The sequence below is a fragment of the Seriola aureovittata genome, chromosome 10 (assembly GCF_021018895.1).
Source record: "Seriola aureovittata isolate HTS-2021-v1 ecotype China chromosome 10, ASM2101889v1, whole genome shotgun sequence".
In the NCBI taxonomy this organism is placed as follows: domain Eukaryota; kingdom Metazoa; phylum Chordata; class Actinopteri; order Carangiformes; family Carangidae; genus Seriola; species Seriola aureovittata.
Window position 1 is genome coordinate 12,635,772 of NC_079373.1, and position 24,512 is coordinate 12,660,283.

A 24,512-nucleotide genomic window follows, 5' to 3' on the forward strand; every position below is an offset into this window, starting at 1 on the left:
TTGACATTCATGGGGTTAAAGTCCTCTGAATGATGAAGTGCCAGCGTTTGGGACAGTAAATTGCATCGTTTCAATTGAGAAGAGAGTTCCCCTTGGGTTTGCTGGAGGTCCCTACGGGCTGGCCTTGAACAGAACAGCATGTTGTACATCCATATAAAAAAGGGAAAAATATGGTGGTACTTTCCTCTTTATGATGCAGAGATTAATCTGTCACCATATTCACGCATAAATCCCACTCCCTGCTTTGCAAAATACTGTTTTACCTTACTTTACACTATATTTTATTTTTTTTATTGCCAATAAACATAAACCATCACAAAGGGCTAATGTTCTCATCAATATTATTACAAAATGATCATAAATCCAACGCCTTGTTAAAACTTGACACCGTTTCTCTCCTCAGCTACTCAACCAGTGAAAATATTAGACAGAAGCATTATTTTATCAGGCAATTTGGCTCCCAATAATAGATGATCTTCTATCATATTTGAGTTACAGTACACCACTTTTATTTTCATTAGATTATTATGTCCGGGCTTTCCTTTCACATCCTTTCCCTCATCGCTGTGTTCAGCAGTACTGATCTTGCCTTTTGGGGCCATTTTTTTCTTATACTTCAGTAGAAATGCCTTGACAACACTGTGGTGGTTATTTCATCCTGAGAGACCACAAACTAAACAGCAGAAACACACGGTATAGACGCTTGTTTAGTGCTATGCAAATCATCTTTGCCGGAGGTAAAATTAACATTTTTAATTAAAATATTAGCACCAAACAAACACAGAAAAACACACTAATGATTAAATCATCTTGATAGAACCACATAGTGGAAAATGAAGGAATATTTCTCATAATTATTTGTATGAAAAGATGCCGTATGGGTCGTGCTACTCTCTTTTTATAAAGTTATAAATCTTTTAGTTTTCAATAAGCACAGCTGACGTTTTACATTTAAACAGTCATTTTATCTACATTTTTTTAAATGTCATAAAATGAAAAATAAAACTGCTTTCATCCTGTGCAAATGAAATATATGTTATATATGTGTTTTCATTTATTCTAACTTCATTTACTCCCTGTAATAAGCAGGAAAATGGATATTGATGAAATTCAAAAATGTCATTTAAAATCAAATATTTCATTATATTAAAAAATGTAAGTTCTCTGCATTTCCTCAGCAGGTATCAGATATTATGAGGCCCTGAGACATTGATTAGCTGGAGCTTTCAGCAGCTGCTTTTAATGTTACTATAGCTCCCTCCTGTGGATAACTATGTAAACCTCAAGTAAGAACAACCTGGGGGGAAACTCAGGGAAATTAGGAAACAATGCTTCAAAAACGAACTTTATTTCAACAAAGGTAAGCTGTAATACAGATTTTTCATGTAGCAAAAAGATATAGTTATCACCTTGAATGTTGCATTTAAATGTGTGTGTGTGTGTGTGTGTGTGTGTGTGTGTGTGTGTGTGTGTGTGTGTGTGTGTGTGTGCGTGCGTGCGTGCGTGTGTGTGTGTTTGTGGAAAGTAGGATGGGCTTTTGCTGCAGTTAAGTGTGATATTCGGAAGCCCACCTTTCCAGTGCACCTTTCCAGTGATGGAAAGTGAGACCCTTTTGATACTGATGATTCATCTTTACTGCTCTGGTCCACACAGGCCGAGCAGAGCCTTCTGGTAGTCTCCCTTGGTGTGCTCCTGCAGAAACAGAGCAGGGTGCCTTATAGAGCAAGCCTAACTGTAAATCAGTAATAAGCCAGGGGCATGTTTTATAATTCACTCACCAAAATCGTCTTTTGCAGAGACTGTCCATAGTTGGTCTTGAATTCAGAGCAGATCTTCTTCAGGTCCACTTCGCAGCGTGACACAATAATTCTGGTCACTATCTTCTCTTTGGCTCCTTTACTCTGAGCAGACAAGAACAAGTCAGCACTTAACTCAAGTCGTACATGTTCTATACTTAACTACAGCAGCTGATGCAACACCGTTGTAAGACAACTTTTACCAACTTTGGATTCTGTGTTCCTGCAGCAAAATTGCACTTTCACAAGCAGATGTACTTCTTACATCTGTTCCAAAGCAAAAAAAAAAAAAAAAATGTCTGGCCTTCAAACTAGCCACATTTCAGCAAGAAGAAAAGAGAGTGTAACTGCAGTGTAACTACCTTCATGGCTTCATTCAGTCTGTTGGCGAAGTACAGCTGTTTGTTTTCAAAGCACTGAACTGGAACAAAAGAAAAACAGAATAAATATCCACAATAATACATTTTGTATTATTCTATAATACTTGTATGTAATATGTATACAGCACATTTTGTATTATTGTATTTTCTGTTGTTATGAAAGTGATTCATATAACTAAACCTGGGCTATCAGATGAATTTTTACTTAAGATAATGAATAAATAGGGCCACTGTCAAACCTAAGGAAGTACTTGGATTAAGAATATGAATATCCTGATAAAGATAAGTGTACCTAGCACCAGGAAGGACCTCTGCAAGTCTCCTTTGACCTCCTTCTGAATACTCTCCTGCATGTCGTAGGGGCTGTAGCTCTTGTACCTCTGAAATACTAACAAACAGAGAAAGATGATTCATTTTGATTGATAAGAGGTACATTTTTCAAATTATTAAGTAGAAGTAAAAGTCAGCACTTGTGCACGAATGATCCCACATGTAAACAGGGTGTAGTACCTTTCTGCAGGTGGGGTACACTCCTCTCAGACATAATGGAGATCCAGGTCGGCACATCAGTTCCTCTAATCTTTACGCCAGCGTCATAGAGTGCCTGAGCAGAATCAGCAAAATACCGACAAACGCTGCCATATGTTAAACTTTGAGGCACAAGAGTGGTGCTGCCCCTTTTAAATAGGACTGCACCAAAATTATCATCTGCACAAAGTTTGATCAAATTATCCAGGGTTTCTAAGCTCGTTCAGACTGACTTCGGTTTTTGGTTAAATGCAAAAACTCAAAATGTGCATATTTAGGGGTAAAGTATGACACTGACCAAAGGTAGACTTGGTATTTACTATAAGAATGAACTGGTTAAAGTCAATAAATTGTTCATATTTAAACAGCTTTGATATCAAACACAAATCAAATATCCATCATAAGGTTGATCTTAGGATAGATATAGATTATAGACAGGTGACACACACTTTCAATTTTCAAAAAACAAAACCTATAAGTAACTTCAGGGTCCATCAATGTAAGGTAAATAATTTCAGCAGTTTAACATTCACAGCTGGAATCTTCAATTATATGTAAAAAAAAATTGACTTTTAAAATCAATTGACTTGTATTTCCAGACAAAGTGAAAATAAACTTACTCTGGCATCTTCATCAATCTTTTCGTAGTCTACAATAGAGGATGGTTCGGCTCTCTTGGTCTGCACAGAAATGAGACTCAGGTCAGTTTCGAAATTATTGTGTCATATAAATCATAAAGACAGGCACTGACGGATCTCACCTGCACCAGAGCCAAGAGCAGCTTAGCAAAGTTCCCTGAGGTGTCACCTGCAACGTCTTTGTCCAGCTCCTTTTTGAACACTGTGGGAAATAAATTTTCATTTTTAGATTGTTCGCTCTCTCTGCATAACCACAACAATCACACAGCTGTTGAATTCCTGGTTCAAGGGCATTCAAGACCGGACACAAGACCTTTTGATGGACAAAGAGAGTCATGGTTGTACAATAATGTTATAGTGCATGGAGAGCAGACAGCCCAACAACCTATGAGTGAGATTTTATATATTAAGATGTACTTCCAACCCTTTAAATGAATTCCTGGGATGTTTTTAAACTTACACTCTTTGTACACCTTCTTGATCTCCACCAGCTCATCATTGCTGCGTGAGCACAAAATCTCAATCAGCGTTTCTTCATCTGTTCCTAAGCCCTGAAGAGACAGAAATCTTCATTACTTTTTTATACATGACACAAGATATACACCACCTAACTTCAGATCTCAAGAAAAAAAAAAAACACTTTTTCCAGTAGAGGGCAGTGTAATCCCTCATTGGAATCCACTGATGAAATCCATGTCCTTTACCTTGATTGATCCTCTGATCTCTGAGGCATCGTACTGGGCCGTGCTCTTCATTAGTCCAAGGATCACTGTTTCCACAGAACCAGACAGCGCTCCCTTCAGGGCTGAGATCATGTCCTAAAAATATAAAAATATAATAATGTTACCTGATTGGACTGAATGTGCCCCACTACACCATCAGAGCTTTTTTTTAATTTTCTGTCCGGGCCTACTGTACCTTCTTTGCCCTCCTTTCATATGCAAAAGCGATGTCTCTCCTTTGGGAGTAGGTCCGCTTTGTGAGGACGTCAATGATGGTCTGCTCATCCACTCCTAATGTTAACGCAATAAAGACACATAGATTACACACATTAAAAGGGATGGAATTCAACCGCTAAATATATTTACAGAATTATATTTTTGAATTATATATTATGTGTCAAAGCAGGCTTGCTTTGGTATGGTCACAAGGTGTTTTAACCCTCATGCCCTCACTAGTAAAGAAAATTAACACCACATAGAACATGTTTATCATTACAACAAAATGGCGGGGTGTTGAAGAGTTAGTGGTCAGGCTGTTGCCAGTAATTCTTAGTCAGTGGTCAGAGGAGAGCTCCGGCAGCACTGAGGCACAGACTTGGAGGTGTTCCCAGCATGGGTTAGGGTTACTGACTCACAAATACCAGCTACTCATTTGTGGAGAGAAGTTGCAGAACCAAGCACTGAATTTTTTTTTTGGGGCTTTTTTGAGTCATGCACTGTTTTGTATCTTGCCTTTGGTTTTGATAGCAGTCTCTATTCTGGCAGCATCTCTGTCAGGGTCAAAGTCCACAGCAGGTACCACAGTGGGGAACGTGGGTTCATGGGCCTGAGGATTCAAAGTGAGTGTGAGAGATAAAAACAACAGCATTATTGAACAAACAGTATGCAGTGTATCCAGTGCAAATAATCTACTGTATATTTTCAAAAATAAAAAACGCCAAGTTGGCATTACCCCAATGTTGAGGGACAGCTGTCCAAGAAACTCTGATACCATCGACATGATGACTTCCCTGGAAAAGGTGATAAAACTATCAACACCATACAATCTTGTAATCAGATCTCACTGTAATCCTGTCACTAACTTGAACCATGCAAGGGGTCATGTTTTGTCTGAACACATAATCACTTAAGGCAATGTCTTCTAAACAGGGGCAGAGAAACTCAGTTCATTCAAGTCACACAAATCACTGCAAGTACCTTTGTTTACAGTTTTGGCATATTCACATTCACATTAGGTCCTAAAATTGTTGGACACTACACTAACTTTCATATCCTTGTTCATCTTGACACAAATCCTTAACAGCAACCCCAGAGACACACCCTGGAAAAAGTGCTACTGTACTCCAGTCATGTATGACAACTGAGCACATTCAAATTCACACAAGAGAACAGGTTAGAAGGGACACTAGAGAGCAGGAACTTAAGTTTTATCAAGAAAAAAAAGACAACAAAACAGCACAAGCCCAACAAAAACTGAATGGAGACTATGTGGAAAGAATGTTATGACTCATGACTGCAATTTGGAAAATTAACTTAAACCTGTACTCTACTTACTGTTGTGTAACGTTAATCTCGATTACAAATCATGCTATTCCACATAAAGATGTATGATCACACTGAACTTACCTTATTTGTAAAAGTTGAGATGACAGAGATTTGCCCAGGCGATGTTAAAGAGGAATGGGTGTGGGAGCTGTAACTTTTCTAACATACAGAAAGGCTTCCCCTTTCACCTCCCCTGACTCATATTCCCTCCCCTTTCCATGCACTCATAACTCCACCCTATTTCACTAGGAACCACTGGAAGCCCCAGCAAAGAGTTCAAGGTTTTGAAAGCTTTGTTAAACTTTTACCCTCACAAAAACTATTCCAAGCGACCGGAGCTCCGTGCCTTCAGTAGATTTTCAAAGTGATGTCTAATCCTGACTTCACAGTGCAGACCTTACAAATAACTGCAAATTACAGACAATAACCACACTCCCATATGAACACTTGAACAAAGTTTATTGTGGCTCTGTTTTTACAAAACATTACAAAATGACAAAATATATAAAACATCTCTGAACAAAATTGAAATACAAAGTATAGATTCTATACAGTAGAAAGTGCTTCAGCTGTCACATCTATAGTTAAGGTCATTATGTATTTCCAGTATGAAACCTTTCCTTTCCTTTCCTTTCCTTTCCCTTCCTTTCCCTTCCTTTCCAACACAGGCACGGCTCCTCCTCTGATTTACCTAACCTATGATATGAAATGGTAAGAATCACATGATATTAAATCCAATGATAAAGGATTTTAAATTGACTTCTGAATTAGCTTTTTCATAAACTTCTTACGCCTTGCCGCACGTTTTGATTTTTTTTTCTTCGTGTTGCCTCCTGTGTTCAAGTTGTTTGACTGTCCAGCTCCACGGCTGTTGGACTGTGATGACCCATCTTTCGTCGCCTTGTGGGATAAAGGAAAGCAAAAATGGATCTTTAAATAACCGGGTGCTAAATTCAAGTAGCACTGCACATTATATCCTCCAACAATATTTTTGTTTGGTAGTCTCAGAAGTCAGTGGTAAATGTTGACCAAATGTACGGCTAAACACTTTTTTTTATTGACAGTTGTTTTCTTTTGCTGTTGGACAAATTTAAAGATGTGTTCATGTCTTTACTATGTCAAATTTTTGACAGGCATTCTATGAATGTCTCAGAGTCTACACCAAATAAACCACCCTAAGCTGTTGCTGATAATGGTATGCTATCTATTGTCCCTCTCGTTAGTTTCGGGCTTGTGCAGGCAAACTATGCAGTGGTGTGCTGGTTAAGCCTGTCTGATATGGAAATGGCCAAATGCTTTGTGCTCACTACAACTTAGTAGGAGACAGCATTTCATTTATCCTGGCTTTTAGGGAATCCCTGTGTCTGTATGCATTTGTGTGTCTGAGAAAGGGTGTGGACTTCCTCGAAAATTAACCACTTAAGCACTTCCCAACAGTTCCAGTAACACTTCAACTTTTCATCTACTTGGGTGTGTTATTACTGATGTGTCTGGCCATGAACTCAGGCGATATCATATTTTTTCACAGTGCCATCCGTCAACACAGTAAGTACAGTGACAAAAAACAAGCACACACCTTTTGGAAGGGTTTTGGTGGGAAGGTGCAGGGGACACGGCCATGTGCTCGGTGGAAGGGTAGGACCACAGCTGGATCAACAGGTATCCAGGGCACGAGGCCAGAGGCTGGGGGCTGTGGGACAGAGCTGTGGAGCTGCTGCAGGCTGTATGACCCCCGACTCACTTTAGCGGCTTTTAATAAGGTCACAAATGGTTCCCCTGCTTTGTGCACAATCAGGTACTGTCCTTTGTCTAACCTACAAAATCAAATTGAGTCAATGAGGGTGTGTGAAAGTCAAAACCCACATATTAGCACTCTGAGGGATCTCTTGTTTCCTGCCACATGACTGGAATGTAGGTAAACAGAGCCTTAAGAAAGCATAAGGTGACGCATCTTTTGAGGGTTGTTGAGTAATCGATTGTGTAACCCTCCAGTACAAACACGAGGGCTGACTGTCGTCATATCTTTAGCCCAAGGCTGTCAGCTCTGAATGTACAAAAATTTCATCATCTTAATCAAAGCGTGAAGAAAGATGTTCCCAGACAATTCATCTGCACATGATCTTCCGCTAAAGAAAAGTTCTAGACCCAATCTCTCTCAAATTTTCATCCAATCAATCCACAGTTGTCTATTCATATCTATCTTTACAGTTTTCACACTTTAAATAAGTCATGCGCTTGCATTAGGATCAATGAATAAAAACTGTTGCATTAAAAATGCCCAAACTAACATTCTTTCTGCAGAAATGATTTAATAAGTTAACAGTCTTAAATGATAATGCATCTGGATAAAAAGAGGAAAATTATAGAAGAGCAGCTCAGCACTAAGAATCTTACCCAGTTAGCTTTTTCAATAGGTGGTGCAGTATATTCAGTGACTTTGATGGCCTGTGAATGGAAAAGAGATATCACCAAGTTACAGTCTGTGTACTTTGGCGGGGTTCCAATTTTCAACACTGATTCAGGCGACAAAAACAGAGGCGATGATTGCGACCAATGATCAAAAGACCTGGATTATTGATAAATTGATGATCTGACTGAATCTTAAGTAACATAATCACAAAGAGATGCTTGGGTTAATCCTAATCATGCACACATCTGCTCTAACGACACTCACTTGAACCCACAGGAGACGTTCTGTTTCCAGTCGTCTGGCAGCTTTCTCAGCAGAGCTACTTTTGATGTGTGTGCATTGATGTGAGCTACAGAGACAGACAGAGAGGGTGAGAGATACACCGAGAACAGAGCTAATGAGCGTGCACATCAAGAGCTTCACCTCATCATCAATGCCATTCCTAGTGCTTACAATGCAATTAGTCTGTGATGATTTGCCAGCGTTGTTACAAGCTTGAGTGGGGGGTAAAAAAATGCTTGTTGGTCTCGTCTTCTTTCCTGCCTCCCACTCCAGCTTATAATTCCTGTTTATTTCAACAATGCCGTCCTTCAAGTATGGACTATTTTAAAGCCTAAATCCAAAACCACAAATAAACAAATGAGTAAGCCACATGATAAACCACATGATGACCTACGAACCAGAAAGCAAAGAAGGAAGTCTTTTATCAGCTGTTCCTGTTGCATTATATGGGAGATATTCCATATTGTTTCACACAGCTTCTCACTGGCTATTCCTCTTATACTAATGTTAGTGCGACAGTGTCCAATATTTATGACTGGGAAATCTGACAATTTCTCTCTCTCTTCAAATCTTTCAAAAAAATCATGGAACTCAGATGCCTGATGCAGAGTTACATCCACTTTTTTTTGTTCAAAGTTGTTCATAGGAAAGCAGCTGAATAAAAGGAAGCGGTATAGAAGCTTGTACTTTCAATGTGTACTGTGCGTCAACTATGCTGGCAGACTGGAAGGGGCTATAATTTGGAGACAGCTAGTTGCAAGAGCTATACATTAGACAGAAATGCATAATGCTGGGTAGATGCTGGTGACGTACAATCCCAGACAACACATACATAAGTCCAAAAAATCAGTGCAGCTATTACAGGAAAGTATTTCCCTGAATCTTAAACTACAGGTAAACAGCACATGTAAGTCAACAGCATCCATTGAAGCAATTTAATCAAAGCTATAAACAACATTTAGCTGAGCTCCGCACACTGTATTCTTTGTTATTCCTCACAACCAAATGTGTCTGTTGTTATGGCAACAAAATAAACTTAATCACCACACAGTGGCAGCAGGCTGGTGAGTCATCTGAAGACTATTCCATTGGTTTGTGGGAGGATATGCCTTGTGGACTCTTCTGAACGCAGTGAGGGAAGGAAAAGAGAAAATTCTCTTTTTCTAGCCACATAAATGTTACTTTGACTATTTTCTTAGCATTTATGTTGAGAAATGAAAGGCACTGCACTTGAACTGGGAGCAATTTGGGAACTTTCCTGCCTTGATTTTAACAGAATTCAGATAGAACGGGATTGCCAGTAGCAGTACTAAAAGTTTTACCTATGTATGAAACCGTGCTGGAGTGGAGCAATGTCTCTGTCCACAGCTGGCAAGCCTCACTGCTGGTTAGACACTCAACACCATAACTCATCTGGTACTCCAGTTTGGGCAAGACATGCACTGGCACATGCTACTAGGGCAGAAAACAAAGGACACAAATAGGATGGTTAGAAATACGGATTTTACACTTCAATATATGAAGAGGATGTTTATAAACTAACATGTATACCTGGTTTTGGCCGCTGCCTACTTTTCTCGAATGGGTCAGTGAGACAGAGCTGCGCACCATGACCAGCAAATCTTGCAGACTGTAGAGCTTGTAGAGTAGGTTGCCCTTTTCTGGAGCCTTGTAATCTTGTTCATCCTCCGCACTAGCCTGTAGGTCTTGTGACAGTATTTCTGCATAGTGGACAACAATGCACTGTGTGTGTTAGTGGCATACAGACACAACTGAGATCCACACAATGAAAATCAATTTGACACTAACTTTTGTGCTCTGTCGTGTTGTTGTTGACCACTGGTGCAGATGTGTGGGGGGCAGTGCAGGTCTCTCCGTCCTGGTTCTGGTTTCTCTCCAAGTATGAAGACACACAGGGCTTTACCAAAGATGTTTGATGGGAGTGAACTGAGGGTCCCGTGGTTCGGCTGGGTGAGTTAGTCTCCTGGGATATGGTGGAGCATTTGCCTGTGTCGTTGGCAGAGTTGAACATTGCTGTCTGCATGCGCAGGATCTCTCCCAGTTGGTCGCCAGCCTTTGATCTTTTGGATTGTCGTGTACGCCTTGGAACTTTTTGAGGAGAAGATGAATCTGAATTTACAGGGTCAGTCTTAGAGACTGGGGTGAGAGGGGGGTCAGATGAACATGATATGGGCTCAGGTTGTGTTGAAGGTGCTGGGGACACAGAGACATCAATGACCAGTTTCTCATCTTCAGAGTCTCCTGCAAACCCAAGGTCTTGGTCACTTTCCTGTGCAGAGTCCTGCCTCACCAGTTCACTTGACTCACTCACAACTGGCTGGGCTGCCTCCTTTCTCATGGGATCATCCATAACTCTCAATGAGGTGTTCATCTCTTCTAGTGAACTGCTGCTAGTGTTTGCAAGATGCTCACTGGCCCTTTCACTTTTACTTAAAGTTGGGGCACTTGTAGTATTTTTAGTTTCAACAGATGCATCCTGCTCATTGTGTATTTTCTGCTTCTTGGGGGCTTTAATAGGTGTTGTCTCTCCAAATGTCTCGAGGTCAGTAAGGTCCACCTCAAAGTCAAGACCATTGTTTTCAAAACACACTGGATTTCTTTGTGAGCTCTCCTGATACAGATACAGAAACAGAAAACAAAATTATTGTCCTGATGAAAACACATACCAAATACAGTATATTACCACCTTGTGGTAACCACCACCTACTTGTGCGTCAACATACCGGAGATAGTTGCTGCTCATTCGCAGGAAGCTCTGTCATTAAATGAAACACATTTTTACTTCCATTGTTCTTGATGGAGAGCTTCAAACTCTCCTCATGGTAGCAGTGACTCCTCTCTCTCACTGTCATTTCAGTCTTCAAGAGGGGTGAGTCTATGTACACAGTCTTCTTCTGACTACTGCCTGTAAATAAGATGTGAAATAAAGCAGTACATGAAACAGTGACACCATGAGGCCATTTGATGAAAATGCACACTTCACTGCTACATACTGTGTTTCGTTAACAAACATGATTAAAAATGTCTCACCTCTCAAAAACAAAATCAGATGTAAAACTCCTTATATGCACTGTCAACAGGAAACCTCTTCTTCTTTTTTTTTTTTAACAGTGAGTGTAAATCTATTGACTATCTTTCAAAAATATAGATCCTTATAATCTAAAAATCTCAAGCAGTCTTTTTAAACTTTGAAACATATCATGGAGTAGCATTTTTTTTTTTTACTATTTCAGCAAGTTAAAACTACGGGATTTTCAGTCTTTTTTAATTAGAATTCCTATAATCTTTTATTGAGAAGAACTGTTAAATTCAATAAGTGCCAACTTATACAAACTAAAACCCAATACCATACTATACGTTTCTGTTTTCACTGTGCACACACTACTCTACTTTAGTCTTTGGTATAAATGCAACCGTACGAATCTGTGGTCACCATCTTATTCAAACATGTTTTTTGTAAGGTCAGGTCTACTGTCTGTATATATGCAGACCAAGATTTAAGTTTTCACCTGTTTTAAATGGGATAAAACAGCAAGATTATTTGTCATGATTTTATAGTTGAAGATGGCCAGCATGAATTGTTTTTAAGCATTGTACCCACTGGAAGTAGAGCCTAAATTTGCCCTAATTAACCTAATCTCTACCATGACAGCCTGAGTGGCTGAATGGTGTTGCTGTACCTTTTTCTGGATTTACTTTGATCCAAACAGGCAGTTCCCATGGCTCCCCAAAGTCAGGGCCATGGTTGTCCAGCAGCTTGACCAGGGCATCACGAGTCAGACACACGTGAGGCTCATAACGGGCACACAGCTTCTCTGCATTGCCATCCCTGCTGATGTTCTGTATAGAAAAACAACACTAAGTCAAACCACCAGAACATCCACGATATCAATCAAACAAATACAAGTAACTACGCAAGTGTCTACAGTTAACTGGACTTTGACAGTACTGTGCCTGACCAAGCATCCTTCAGAAACACAATTAGTAGTGGTTTTGCTGAGCAAGACATGAACACCCTCTGGTGTCTTTTGTGAAAACTGCAAGAGCTGAAATGGAGTTACAATAGACCTGCGGTCATGAATCCCATTCTAGCAGTAAAACATCTTTGTGACTTTATTGGAGTAATTAAAAAAGCGAGACAATTGCTTACAGCGTGCATGTCCTTAGCTTTTTTAGCTGGAGGATTCTCTGATGAAACACTTTGATAATCCGATGCAAGCTGTGCATCAGCAGGCACTATCTTATGGTCTGTAATATCCACATTGCCCTGGAGAAATAAAGGGTGCAAATATGGAAATGGAAGAAGTGAATCAACACCAAAAGACTGATTCTGCAATACAATACTTCAAGATGAAAGGTTGAACAGAAAACTGGACAATGGCATTTATGAACAGAAATATATGAAGTGGTAATCCTACACCTCCAGCACTGGAACAGCTCTTGTGTGATAGAAGCACTTCAAAAGTACATTACCATGATTAGCAGCTGTTTTTCAAAGGTCAGATTCAGCCCTGGGTTGAAAGTTCCCCCTGTCAAACTAGTCATCTCATGGATTTGGTAGAACTGAGGAAATGTCTTAATGCACTCCAAACAGCCCCTGAAGAAATCCTGAAAAACAAATTTGGGATCTGTATTTTAATACTTGTGAAAACACATCACACAGAGCTGCTGACAGGTGCAATCCTTGAAGCATCAGTACCTCTGAATATTGCATAGCTCCCTGTGATATGAAGTTGTAGTCATCAGCACACATTTTGGCCACAGCTTGCAGGTACCTCATGAACTGTATCACTTCATTGTTTACTCGTCCTTTTAAGTTCTGAAATATTAGACCAAATTATTTGAGTTAAAAAATGCAACAGGGACAGTCAGAATCAAAATACTGTTAAGGAGAATATGCTGGCACCTGTGGGGGATCACTGCTTTTCTTTCTCATCAAAAAGCCGAGATATGTTTTCTGGTCTTTGCTGGACAGGGTGGACATACAAGGGAATGGCAGTCTGGGTTCAGGGAAAGCAGGCCCAGGCTCATTCTCAACCTGCTTGAGCTTCACTCTTGATTTTCTGGTATCCTTGCATTCTTCTTCACCATCCGCAACACTGTCTGCATATGGATCATCGCTATCAGAGCTGTCACAAAAGGACTCTTCCTTGCTGATGCAACTGTTGTCTTTAAACTCTGCAGCGTCTTCTGTTGAGGGAGAGCATGAGGCTTTTGCAGCCCCAACATCACACCCTTGTTTTATGTTGGTATTCTCTAAAGGACTTAGGAGGAAAAAAAAAATCATGGGGAAAAAAAAAACATAGTTTCACTAGTTAGACTTTAAAAACACAGTAAAATGTATCTGAACTGATGTGTTACTTAATATGTTTGTTTACTGACATACCTTTGGAGAAAGGCCCAGAGTTCCCTGATGTTAGGTGCGAGGGAATATTTTTCGTAGAGATCTCTGGTAAAGAATGGTGTGTCAGGAACAGGAGGGTCCTCCCTTTACGTAAATATATTACATAATATATTATAATATATCTCTGCATTGCTTTTATTATAGCTGTTAGATTTGATATTCATTTTTACCATTTAACTAACCAAACACAAATTCGGTGTCACACATGACATTGAATGCCATAGTGGTTAATGCCAAAGTCAAAAAACAAAATATTTAAGATATCATATTGTACACACATGTATGTTACACTTGATGAGCATCCACCAAGAGACAGATGTGGATGGGAGGCATGCACATGCCAATTAACCCATATTCAATACTAATCATATTTCCTTTTTAAACAGTTGGCCTAAACTAGATCAAATAAAATTAACATTTCTCTGTTACAGCTTGAAAATACTATCACTACTTTATTTTATTTTGTCAGTGCCATGTAGTTTTATTTTTTAGCTGCCAATCTTTGATCAACCCAAATTTAATCTGTGATCAATATTATATATTAGCCATCTGGCACTAATTAAAATGTGCCATTCATTTTGGTAGTTTCTTCCTAATTTGTTACAAATAGCAAGGCCCTTATCTAAATAACGTACTAACGAGAATGTAACGCTATCTATCTCCCAGTATTTTGTGATGCCAACTGTACTGTATTTTAGTACAACATGTGGGTAGAACACAGATCTCCTTCTCAGGCATGTTAAGCATGTTACTATGAGCTTCCCCTTTCAACCATCAGAATACAAGATGACATTGTCGTTATCGTAACATTTAGGTGTTAAATCACTGTCCTGTATTATCAGTAACACGCATCCTGACAACAACGATACAATTGCAATGTCCAAATAATTATAAATGAATTAATACTAACAGTAGCGTTTTTGTGTAAGCAGTATGATTAGGATATTTACATGTTTTAGCTAAAATTATATACCATTGGTTTAAAATGACGCTAGACGTTGCATTCTATTATGCTATGTATTTCGTTAACTAAAGTTAAGTTTCTGTCTCAGTGAATAGTTTGACTGACAGCTAAGGTTAACCGGTGCAGTTTTGTTTAGTCCTCCCCGGTACAGAGTCGTGTTTTAAATATAACAGCAAACGTTCAGGAATAATAGCTGCGATCAGCCACATAATGGTAATCGCTGTCCGGTTGGGGACACTTTTATCATATAAATAGCTAACGTTTGGTTAGCACGGCTGGCTGTTAGCAGTCAGTCAAAACACAACTCTCAGTCGGGCTTAGCTTAGTATGCTAACTAGCTTGTTAGCTACGAGCTAGTGAAGAGGATAGGTTAGCTAAATAGCCCGAGCTGTCTCAAAATCTACCACTACGACAGTCTGCAAAAGTTTGCAGTGAACGCATTACTTACCATACCAGCTCCATTGTTGTCACTTTCTAAGGGTCCGCAGGAATCTCAACATATAACGTAAACGCTACTGTAAACATGTCAGTTAGCATTAGCCAGCTAACGAACGTTTGACTAGCGCCATTCTTCGTCTGGTGAAATGATGTAGATATTAAAGCTTTGTGAACATTGCTGCCCCCTTGTGGACATTTGTCTGTCTATCGGTCTATTTACCAAATATTAGCAAACACGTCCATGAAACATCAACATCTTTGTAGACTGCCTTTGGTGTCTGTCTAAAATATCTTCCCCTGAAAGAGGGAGAGGCAGAGAGCGGCAGCACCTGACTCTGCAGCCCATAATATCTTAGTATTGTCTGTTTCAAATAATCAAAAAAAATCATTCAGAAATTTTTACTCAAAGTTATAACTGCTGTAAATGAACAATTCCTTCATTGTTGTGGCTGAAGGAGACCTCCATAAATTCGTATTCTTGTCCATTAAGACAAGGAACCTTAGCTGCCCATTTCTCCTCCAGTCATTCTCTCTGCAACACAAACTCAGTACAGTCTACATGCCTGTCTCTAAAAGCATGAATTAAAATTAATCCCAAATACTGTCCTTAGCTGCTCTTTGATTGTGTGTATAAACCTGAGTAAATCTGCAGATATTATCCCTGCTATCCCACATCTGGCTCAGGTATCAACGAGAGGGTACATGCACCCTTGTTTTGGTGAGTTCTACTCAATTATAATTCTCCATGATCATTATCTGGAAACAAATATAGCCCAAAACCTCATTTTGGGCTTACCTAAAATGAACTCACTGAATGATAAAATGATGACACATTTACTAATAATCTAAGGAGATGACATTGATGGGTACATAGCGAAAACTAATTTAAAATTCATATAAATTATTACACAACTTTATCACATTGCAGTTCTTCACACATCATCGAAATGGCCAAGGTATTACATAGGAAAATGGAATTAAACATTAATTTTCCCTGCAGGGAAATTGGATTGGATTCATTTCCAGGAATGAATTTGGACTGCTATGAGGTCTTTCATAAAATATCTTGCACTGATATGCTTTCTAAACCTTAATTTAGAGTATGGTTAAAAAAAAATTCAAACTCTTATGATTTTCATTTCCAGCTGCACATATTTTGATGCAAGTATTAAACAAATTTAATGACATTATTGGCTCATAGGAGAACAGAACATTTGGAGAACAGTTTCCAGTGGAGTGGAGATTTGATTAAATACTGAGTCACTAGGATGATTAGGCCTAATAAAATTATTGTGAATCAAAAATATTCAGTGTGATTAATTTCATTAAAAAGTGTGTTTGTGTATATGTGTGTGTGTGTGTGTGTGTGTTTGTGTGGTGTGTGAGAGAGCAGACAACAGAAACAGTTAAACAGTCAGGAAATAAAAGCCCATTACAAGCGGTAAATTTTATTATGGGATAACAGCACATAAAGCACATCTAAAATCGATGTGTCCAATGCACTTTTAATAAAGGTAATATTAAAGGTACAGTTTCTAAGTACAATATAACAACATTCATATTAGAATGAAAAGTATTTAAAAGACAACATTAAATTTCTTATTTTTCTTTACAGCTGTATTTACAAAATGAATCAAAATACTTATTTTCATATTTAAGAATCAGACAAGAAGGAGCAAAACTACATTTGTGAATAGACTACCTGCTAAAGAGAGTTCAAAAGAGCTGGATAAAAAGGTACATGATCATCTGTCCCCATTTTAACATCAGTAGCAAACGTGTGACTTAGAAATTTGTGACAACCACACACTAGTTTCGGCTTTCCCATAATTTGAACTGCTTTTGCATGGAAAAAGAATCCGAATCCACCCCTGCTCCACCCACCCTTCATGTTAAGTTACCCCGACCGACTGAGCGCACATTGAACACAGAACATTAAAGAAACCCAAATGTGTTGTATGCCTCTTATACAAACACATACAAATACTTGATATACAATGCATTAGTAAATCTTCTGTACTCAGCGAAATAAAAAATAAAATTGATATAAAACAAACTGAAAATGAAGAAAATATGGATTGCCTGTTAGTTTTTGCCTTGTTGAAACAAACAATGTGCAGGTGAACTTTTCTGTAATATTATTTGCGAGCATTTATTTGACCATTCAAGATCATTATGAAACAAACTTCCCATTTATGTTTCTCAAACAAGGTGAGGGGGGGGTGACATGTACACTCTAAACAGACTGTCTATACATTAAAACCTTTTAACTTAGCGCATCAACCCACGTGAAAATGATCAACACAGAAAGAAAGAGTCTGAAAAAACATTTGAAGCATGTGAGAGTGAGAATTCATCCTCATGTACAAAAACACATTGTCACTTCAGTACACGTCTGGAAAAACCACAAAAAAAGACAATCAAAACCATGTATGCATCTTGTTACACCGAGAGGCACTCAGTGTGATACGTTGTGTATTATTGCAAGCATATTCTTACTGATATTTGCTACAGAGTGGAGAGAAAAGGTCAACTTTGTCCTCAAATGGCAATCCTTTCATGTACATTTGTAACACTTCATGTGGTGCAAAAGGCTTATGCCACTGGTCTGAAGAAACCACTGTTTCAGGCTAGTCTAAAATGGGGAATAACAAAAGCATACCGAGGCTCTGTTTAATGAAATCCAAGCACCACTTCCCTGCATCAGGTGAAGAACTATGCCGACACAAGAGAGGTAAATATTTAGTATCTTAAAACCTGACAAACTATAGCCTCAGTGAGTGGTTTTTTACAATCAGACAAAGAAAAAACACAATACTGCCGTTTCAGTTTGAATATTATCATTTTTCCACAAACCAGAAAAGCAACCTTAAATAGCTTGTTAATTAGCAGATACTAGCTTTGCTATAAGTCAGAAGGAAATAAGTGCCTTACCCCAAGACGAGCACACTGATACAGGTACTGGCTGGGTAATTTTACCACTATCATTTTCATTATTATTATCATTTATTGAGTCCTAATATCAATAATACATTAATATGCAATGAAATGAATGTACTAAGAGGGCAGCCAGGCTTAGGAATCAATACTTTGTTCACAAAATTAACTTACCTAGCACCACACATCAGGGCAACACAAAATAAATGTCAGCACACCCTGTCTCTATCAAACTAATCCTAAAGGAGGGAAGCAAACTAGAAACAGAGTTATCATACAATATGGTGTAATTGATAAACAGATAAATATTTTCACTGGGTAGGCCTTAGTAGCAGTATTTTCCTCTTACCTATACAGACAGAAGTTACAAAGCTACCTTTATACATGTGATCAATAATAACATTAAATATGGTGAATAAACAGCCGAGAATGAGGGAGAGAGAAAGAGTGAGAAAATAAGATATACAGCATACAGGCCATGTCAAGTTCTTAGTTCTCCACCTGGGAACAGAACTGGTCAAATATACAGATGAAACATAAAAACATCCACAAAATAAAACAAAAAACCAAAAAGTGATAAATAAGAGGTGTATTTACATGCAGATGTTCAAAGACTATTATGCACAAAAGAATCAAAAATAATACACAGACATATATTATTGCTTGACATTCGATTATGGCTAAAAGTTGCTTTTCATTTTTATTTTTTTTTAAACTATATTCTTAAACGTTTTTTTAATCATAAATCCTTATCAGCTGTGCTTTGGAAAATGAGTTCTGTTAAAATGTGATGACTGACTCATAATTCTGGGTAACACACCGACACTCCAGCACAACGTTCAGCGTGACATAACACTGATCTTCACAATTTATGGTCACAAAGACTCATTTTTTCACAATTTACAGTCCTGAATTCATTTCAGCTCATTTCAGCCTCGGCTGTGGCTGCGCTGTCCGAGCTGATGGCGAAGCGTGTTTTCGCCGTGAAGCTGGTCAATGTTGCTTCACGGCATTCTGCAGACCAATGAATTGTTGAAGGCATTATGTCATGCTTTTGAAACCTACACCTATTATGGATGGATCAAGCTCAGCATTTCCAAAACCTTTATTTAAAAAAAAAAAACAAAAAAACAAGTCCAACATAAAATCAAGACCACCTCATCCGCATAACCCTGTTCCTCTGTAATTATTAAAGCCTTGTCTGGGGTTTATTTTATTCACACACCGTGAGAACAAATACATACACACACGCGCACACACACACACACTATTGCTTTTTACAAACAGACAACAGAGCAGAGACAGAAGGACCAGCACATTTTACTGTATACTATACACTGATTGAATAGCACACTTAGCATCAATCCCTTATTTAAATTGGGATTTCTCAAGTGAGAATATACAGAAGGACATCACTTTACAGGCCTGTGTGAAGGTGCAGTTTATAGTTAGACACAAGTATTCATGTGTTTGATGACCATTTTCTGCTATCTTGCCAATATCGCAACCATACCAGTACATAAGGAGATGAAGACAGAGTAATGGGGGTTTATTACATTTTGTTCTGGACTGAGAGGAAATGTTATCAGTTTGAATCAGCTGTATGAAGAAGGTCAATTCAAAAGGATGATGACTGCACTGTAGAGACCCGTAATTGTAACACAAGGCATATTGCTCGTTTTATATTGTCGAACATATCACAAGCCACTCAACTATTTAGACTTGAATGAAAATAAGATTTTCACTTTGTGACGGCAGACCTTAGCTGATCATATTTGATGAAATACTGAATTGTTTTATGTGACCATCAAACAAGATTCAAACTGAATCATTTTCAGGAAACAAACTTTTTTTTCTCTTTTTTTTTTTGCAAATAAATAACAGGAAATCAGCCAAATGTCCGACTCTTCATTATTTTCTGAACAGTTAAGTGTTGTACTGCATGTTCAGTGTGCTATGCCAAAAAAGTTCAGCCACCTCCTCTTTATCAATTGAGTGCTAATAAGTTCACAGAAGAGCTAATGAAATGCTCTGCAACTATCCAGAGGAAAGCGAGCTGCTTCTTCAGTCTACCTGTTACCTCCCTGAGCATTCACACCTCACCCTCCTCGCTGCTCTTGCAGGGCCTCTGGGCCTCTCAACCTGGATTGTCTAGCAGTGTTCCAGACTGGGTTTCTTTTGCTGGGAGACTGAGGTTTACTAGTCGTAGAGGGCTTGTGCATATCCAAATAGCATTGGATCATAACAGAGATTATTACTTAGGTACAGCATATCTACTACAACCCAAACACAAGAGATTTAGTATTGCATAAGAATATTTGGTTTTTCTAACAAAGAGGGTTATCATTTTTAAAGACCCTGATGACACCATTTGAAACCAAAACAGATTTTTTTTTTTTTGTGTGTGTGTGTGTGATAAATATGCTGTGTACTGATAAAACTGTGGTTTGTAAAAGGGATGGGCTTTGTTGGTTTTACAAATGAGATTTTTTTTTTTTTTTCTCTATTTAAACTTGACCATAGGGGCGCAGTGGTCTTTGAGTGGCTGGAGGCCCCATCAAGAATGTAAAATTCTGAACAACTCAGTGATGAATATTCAAATGTTAATCTCAACCACCTCTCATGGACACATCCCTGAACAAAAAAAACAAAAAAAAAAACCAACATAAGAAACTAAACCTAATGAGTACAAACAAATGTCCTCTCTAACTGAAAGCGCAGAAGAAACTCTTCCCTGAGGGGTGACAGCACAAGGCATTAACGCCTTGTACAAATTGCACGGCAGAGGAATGATAGTGTGCAAACAGAAAACAAAAGACAAACAACTGGATTCTATGTTGGTGACAGATGTGTTAACATGCTTTGTTGGATTGTTGGATTTCTAAAGGGATATCATTTTTTTCTTTTTTTTCTTCTTTTTTTTTTTTTAAGATATTCCTAGAAGCCGCTACTGAGATTGCTGGAATGTCTTAGGAATCCGTTCTACATTACAGACGAGTAGACTGGAAAGCGGAAGCAACGACTACTGTTTGGCACATCCAGGGTTTTTTCTACCACTTTACTACCACACTGACAAGAAAGACACACTCAACAAAACAGAAGCACGACAACAAAGCATTCTGAAAATAGCACTTGTCCTACCATTTTTATGTTTCTCCCCTAATCATACAAACAACAGCTAGTCTAATTATTGCAGGAATATAGTTAAGTGCTACCTGACATCTTTTTCTCTCCCTCGTTCTCTTTCATGAGTTTATTAACCAAAACATGTTACAAAAATAGAAGCTTTACTACCAGACAAGGCTTTGAATATTCACTTTCCCTTCACTGTTTCCTCTGTGTCCTGTTGCGGTGCTGCCGGGCGGAGGCTGTGGTGAGAAGGCAGACAAAGCCACTCAAAAACAACTACAAACCCCCCCCCCCCCCCCCCCCACCCCCACCCAAAAAAACAAAAACAAACAAATACTCATAACCTTCTGAGAGAAGCTTGTAAATGTGCTTTTAGGTTAGACAACGTATCTTTGTCATCAGGCTGTTAACTAGCTTGCTGTATCTTTAGCTTCCACTAGATGGAACAATTGGATTACAGTCAATGTGTGATCGTTCCAGTCCAACCACAAGAATATTTGATATTGATTTGCTAGACCTGGCTGATTTTATGTTTTATTTTTATGTTTTTTAATAAATGACCATTTCCCAATAAAATGAGGACCAAATATTTAGAAAATAATATGAAAGAATATGAAAACCATTGTGTTGCAAATGTCTCACCATACCTCTGTTTTACTTATGTTTTAAATGCTGTTCAATCCACATCTGTTCATAACACTGAACAGGAAAGCCTTGACACTGTAACATTACCTTTACTGTACGTGTGCATATATTCTCTAAAAGAAGTATCAGAGCTACATTTTGACAGGTGTTGTCAGGCAGTTGTTGAGCTAACAGGTGATTAGAGTGTCTCTAACCTGCCTTCTCATACATGCCTCTTTGTTAACCGGCGAGCAGCCACGCCAGCCATCCTACCAGACAGCCCTAACAACTTCTAGACCAGTATCATCTGTTGCTCCCAGGACCCGCCTCTATGACCATGGTTCAACTTGTATTTCTTGTGCACATGCAACACATCACTAGGTAAATATACACGTCTTAAATTAAAGAAAGGTGTAAATAAAAGTGCCTTATCAATTCAACAATTAAGAATGGTCTAACTACTAATATCATACATGTTATTTAAAATAGATTCTATAAACATTACTTTTTTCTGTATAGTAAGTACTTATGACCATATACCCTGTAGTACATTATAAAACAGGTGGAATGGACCCTTTTCATTGTGTTGGTGCCCTGTGCTTCTCCAGGGCACCTGTCCAGAGAAGGATTAATAGCAGATGGCCTTACATGATTTCACTATGCAACAATGGTGGATGGAGTCTTTGACAGCTAAAATCATTGCGGTTTCATTAGAATTACCAGAATTCTATGTTTCTTTTTTTTTTTTCTTTTTAAACGATTGTCCATAGAGAGGTACCGATTGCATCACCATGCCGACGGCGCCTCCCTTAAAGTTGCTGTGAGTTTTCATTCCAAGCACTGCGTCCAAAAGATACGACTGAACACAAGAGAAAAACGGCTGAACTTGACCAAAGTGTGCGCATTTATCCGCTTTTTATTTCGGGATAGGGACAGGACTATTTGAAGTGTTGAATATGAAAATACTAAAAAACAGTTTCGGGAGTGTAATCTGAAAAATAATACTGATGTTGATTCATCTTCATTATCATCTTAATTTATCTACTGAAGATGTCTTCAGCTATTTTAACGCCAATAGTGTCACATTAATTGTTTATATGATTACAAGTCAGATGCACAGATAAATCATCATAATAGTGATTCAATAAATATTGGTGAAAATGAATGAATGATCGTAATGACTCTCAAGTTCCATGTTAGAAATGCGCATAAAAAGGTCAAATTCAACCAGACAGAAATTATTTGTCCCTATCTCCTCTTCATGTCCCATGGGGTGTCGGGTCCCACAAGTCTTCCAAAGAGAACTAAATTCAATAAAGTAAACCTTGAGAATCAACTCCCTAAGCCCTCCCCTCCAATGCAAAAGAAGAAGTTGAACAGCGTGCCATCTGTCCGCTCTGGTTTGTGCAGGGCACCAATAAAGTGTCTCAGATTCCTCCTCCACATTCCCCTACGGTGGGCACACTGGCACCTGGCAGGGCTGCTACCCGTCAACGGGCATGGACTGCTCAAAGTCTGATCCGAACAACTCCTTGTATAAGGGGGGGAAGTGGGCACGCACAATGTCTGGGTATATTGCTTTGAAAGCTGTAAGCTTCTCTGTATGCCTACTGCACAGCGCTCGCAGTGTCGACACTTTGCATATCAACTGTGGAGAGAGAGGAGACAGGCTGTTTAGATTTACATGGAGGCAAGGACATGGAGCAATGGTAGTGAAAAACATTCTTCCCTACAGTGTATTCCCACTCGCACAGGGGCAAACAGACTTGTAAATATTGAGCCAAGCGCTCAGACACGAGGAAAACTTGACATTTCATATCATGGAGCTGGTACAATTGATAAATTGCCACTATTTTACTGATAAAAAAAGTATGTAACATTATGAATGCTTCCCCTGAAATCTATTAGGTAAATCTAATGTACAAAAAATGTTTGATAGCCTGTGGGTAAAGATCCTAAACAGCAGGAGATTACACTGCTACAACATGCTTAGCAGACAGCCACTTTCAGGGATAATGGATGGAGCATGTACTGCATCGCACTGTACCTTTGTAAGTATACCATCCTCTCTGTGGTTCTTCTGCAGGACGTGCTGGAGGGCCAGTTGGATCTTCTGCTGGAGTTTCTCCACCTTCACCTTCTCCTGCAGCCAGGACCGGTCTGAAAAGGAAATTATCAGAACTTTTCGTTACTGCACAGTCACATGTAGGCCACTTAACAGTCAACTTGGCTCATGTGAAAAGTAATGATGCACTGCCACTAGTCTAAGATATTAATTGATAGAGAAAAACAGGAGGGCAACAGCATTCCTTATCGTGGTGAATGTGTGTCTATTCTTTTTTTTTTTTTTCCTTGCACTGTGAATGACACCTACCAGCAGACATCAACACAAAGGCGGAGAACAGGGCGATCTCATCCTCAGACAGGTGCATAGAACACAAGTTTTTCCCAAACTCGAAGACGGAGCTGATCAAGTCGTCACAGCCTGCCACAGCAAAGGACGCAGAGAGAGGGCTTAGGATGAGGAAGACCAAAGAACAACATTCACTCTTGATCTTTATTGGGAGAGAGGCACACGGGGAGGGGAGAGGAAGGGGAAGGAATGAAAAAGAACGGCATGCTGACAGCACATGGGAGCGTCTTGAGCAGAACAGGCAATGCTTTTACTGAGTTTTGCCTCCCAGACGAGTCACT

The 24,512-nt window shown here is 38.9% G+C and overlaps 3 protein-coding genes across 6 annotated transcripts in view; all 3 read right to left on the bottom strand.

The window, feature by feature from the left end:
- Positions 1–1,332: 1,332 nt before the first annotated feature.
- Positions 1,333–5,804, bottom strand: anxa2a (annexin A2a). Its single transcript, XM_056387635.1, has 13 exons — positions 5,691–5,804; positions 5,017–5,074; positions 4,797–4,890; positions 4,261–4,355; positions 4,047–4,160; positions 3,803–3,893; positions 3,465–3,544; positions 3,325–3,384; positions 2,687–2,780; positions 2,469–2,564; positions 2,159–2,217; positions 1,779–1,901; positions 1,333–1,692 (listed from the first exon to the last, which is right to left on the bottom strand). The coding sequence occupies exons 2-13, from the start codon at positions 5,062–5,064 to the stop codon at positions 1,633–1,635; spliced, it is 1,014 nt and encodes a 337-aa protein (XP_056243610.1). The 5' UTR covers positions 5,065–5,074; positions 5,691–5,804; the 3' UTR covers positions 1,333–1,632.
- Positions 5,805–6,051: 247 nt separating this feature from the next.
- Positions 6,052–15,410, bottom strand: ice2 (interactor of little elongator complex ELL subunit 2). 3 transcript variants are annotated; one of them, XM_056387634.1, is made up of 16 exons: positions 15,139–15,410; positions 13,709–13,810; positions 13,229–13,586; positions 13,022–13,141; positions 12,796–12,930; positions 12,473–12,589; positions 12,003–12,162; positions 11,046–11,227; positions 10,111–10,933; positions 9,853–10,022; positions 9,624–9,753; positions 8,284–8,368; positions 8,004–8,054; positions 7,186–7,423; positions 6,413–6,509; positions 6,052–6,305 (listed from the first exon to the last, which is right to left on the bottom strand). In XM_056387634.1, the coding sequence occupies exons 1-16, from the start codon at positions 15,150–15,152 to the stop codon at positions 6,301–6,303; spliced, it is 2,787 nt and encodes a 928-aa protein (XP_056243609.1). In that variant the 5' UTR covers positions 15,153–15,410; the 3' UTR covers positions 6,052–6,300. The 3 variants fall into 3 exon arrangements, with proteins under 3 accessions (XP_056243609.1, XP_056243608.1, XP_056243606.1); XM_056387633.1 differs by having other exon boundaries at positions 6,401–6,509; XM_056387631.1 differs by having other exon boundaries at positions 6,052–6,509.
- A 1,140-nt stretch (positions 15,411–16,550) lies between these two features.
- roraa (RAR-related orphan receptor A, paralog a) overlaps positions 16,551–24,512 on the bottom strand; it is a 184,743-nt gene continuing 176,781 nt past the window's right edge. For both annotated transcript variants that reach the window (XM_056387189.1, XM_056387190.1), the window contains 3 exons: positions 24,193–24,303; positions 23,866–23,978; positions 16,551–23,466 (listed from right to left, as the gene is read on the bottom strand). In XM_056387189.1, the coding sequence (XP_056243164.1) occupies positions 23,302–23,466; positions 23,866–23,978; positions 24,193–24,303 (389 nt within the window). In that variant the 3' untranslated portion in view covers positions 16,551–23,301. The remainder of the gene's footprint in view (positions 23,467–23,865; positions 23,979–24,192; positions 24,304–24,512) is intronic.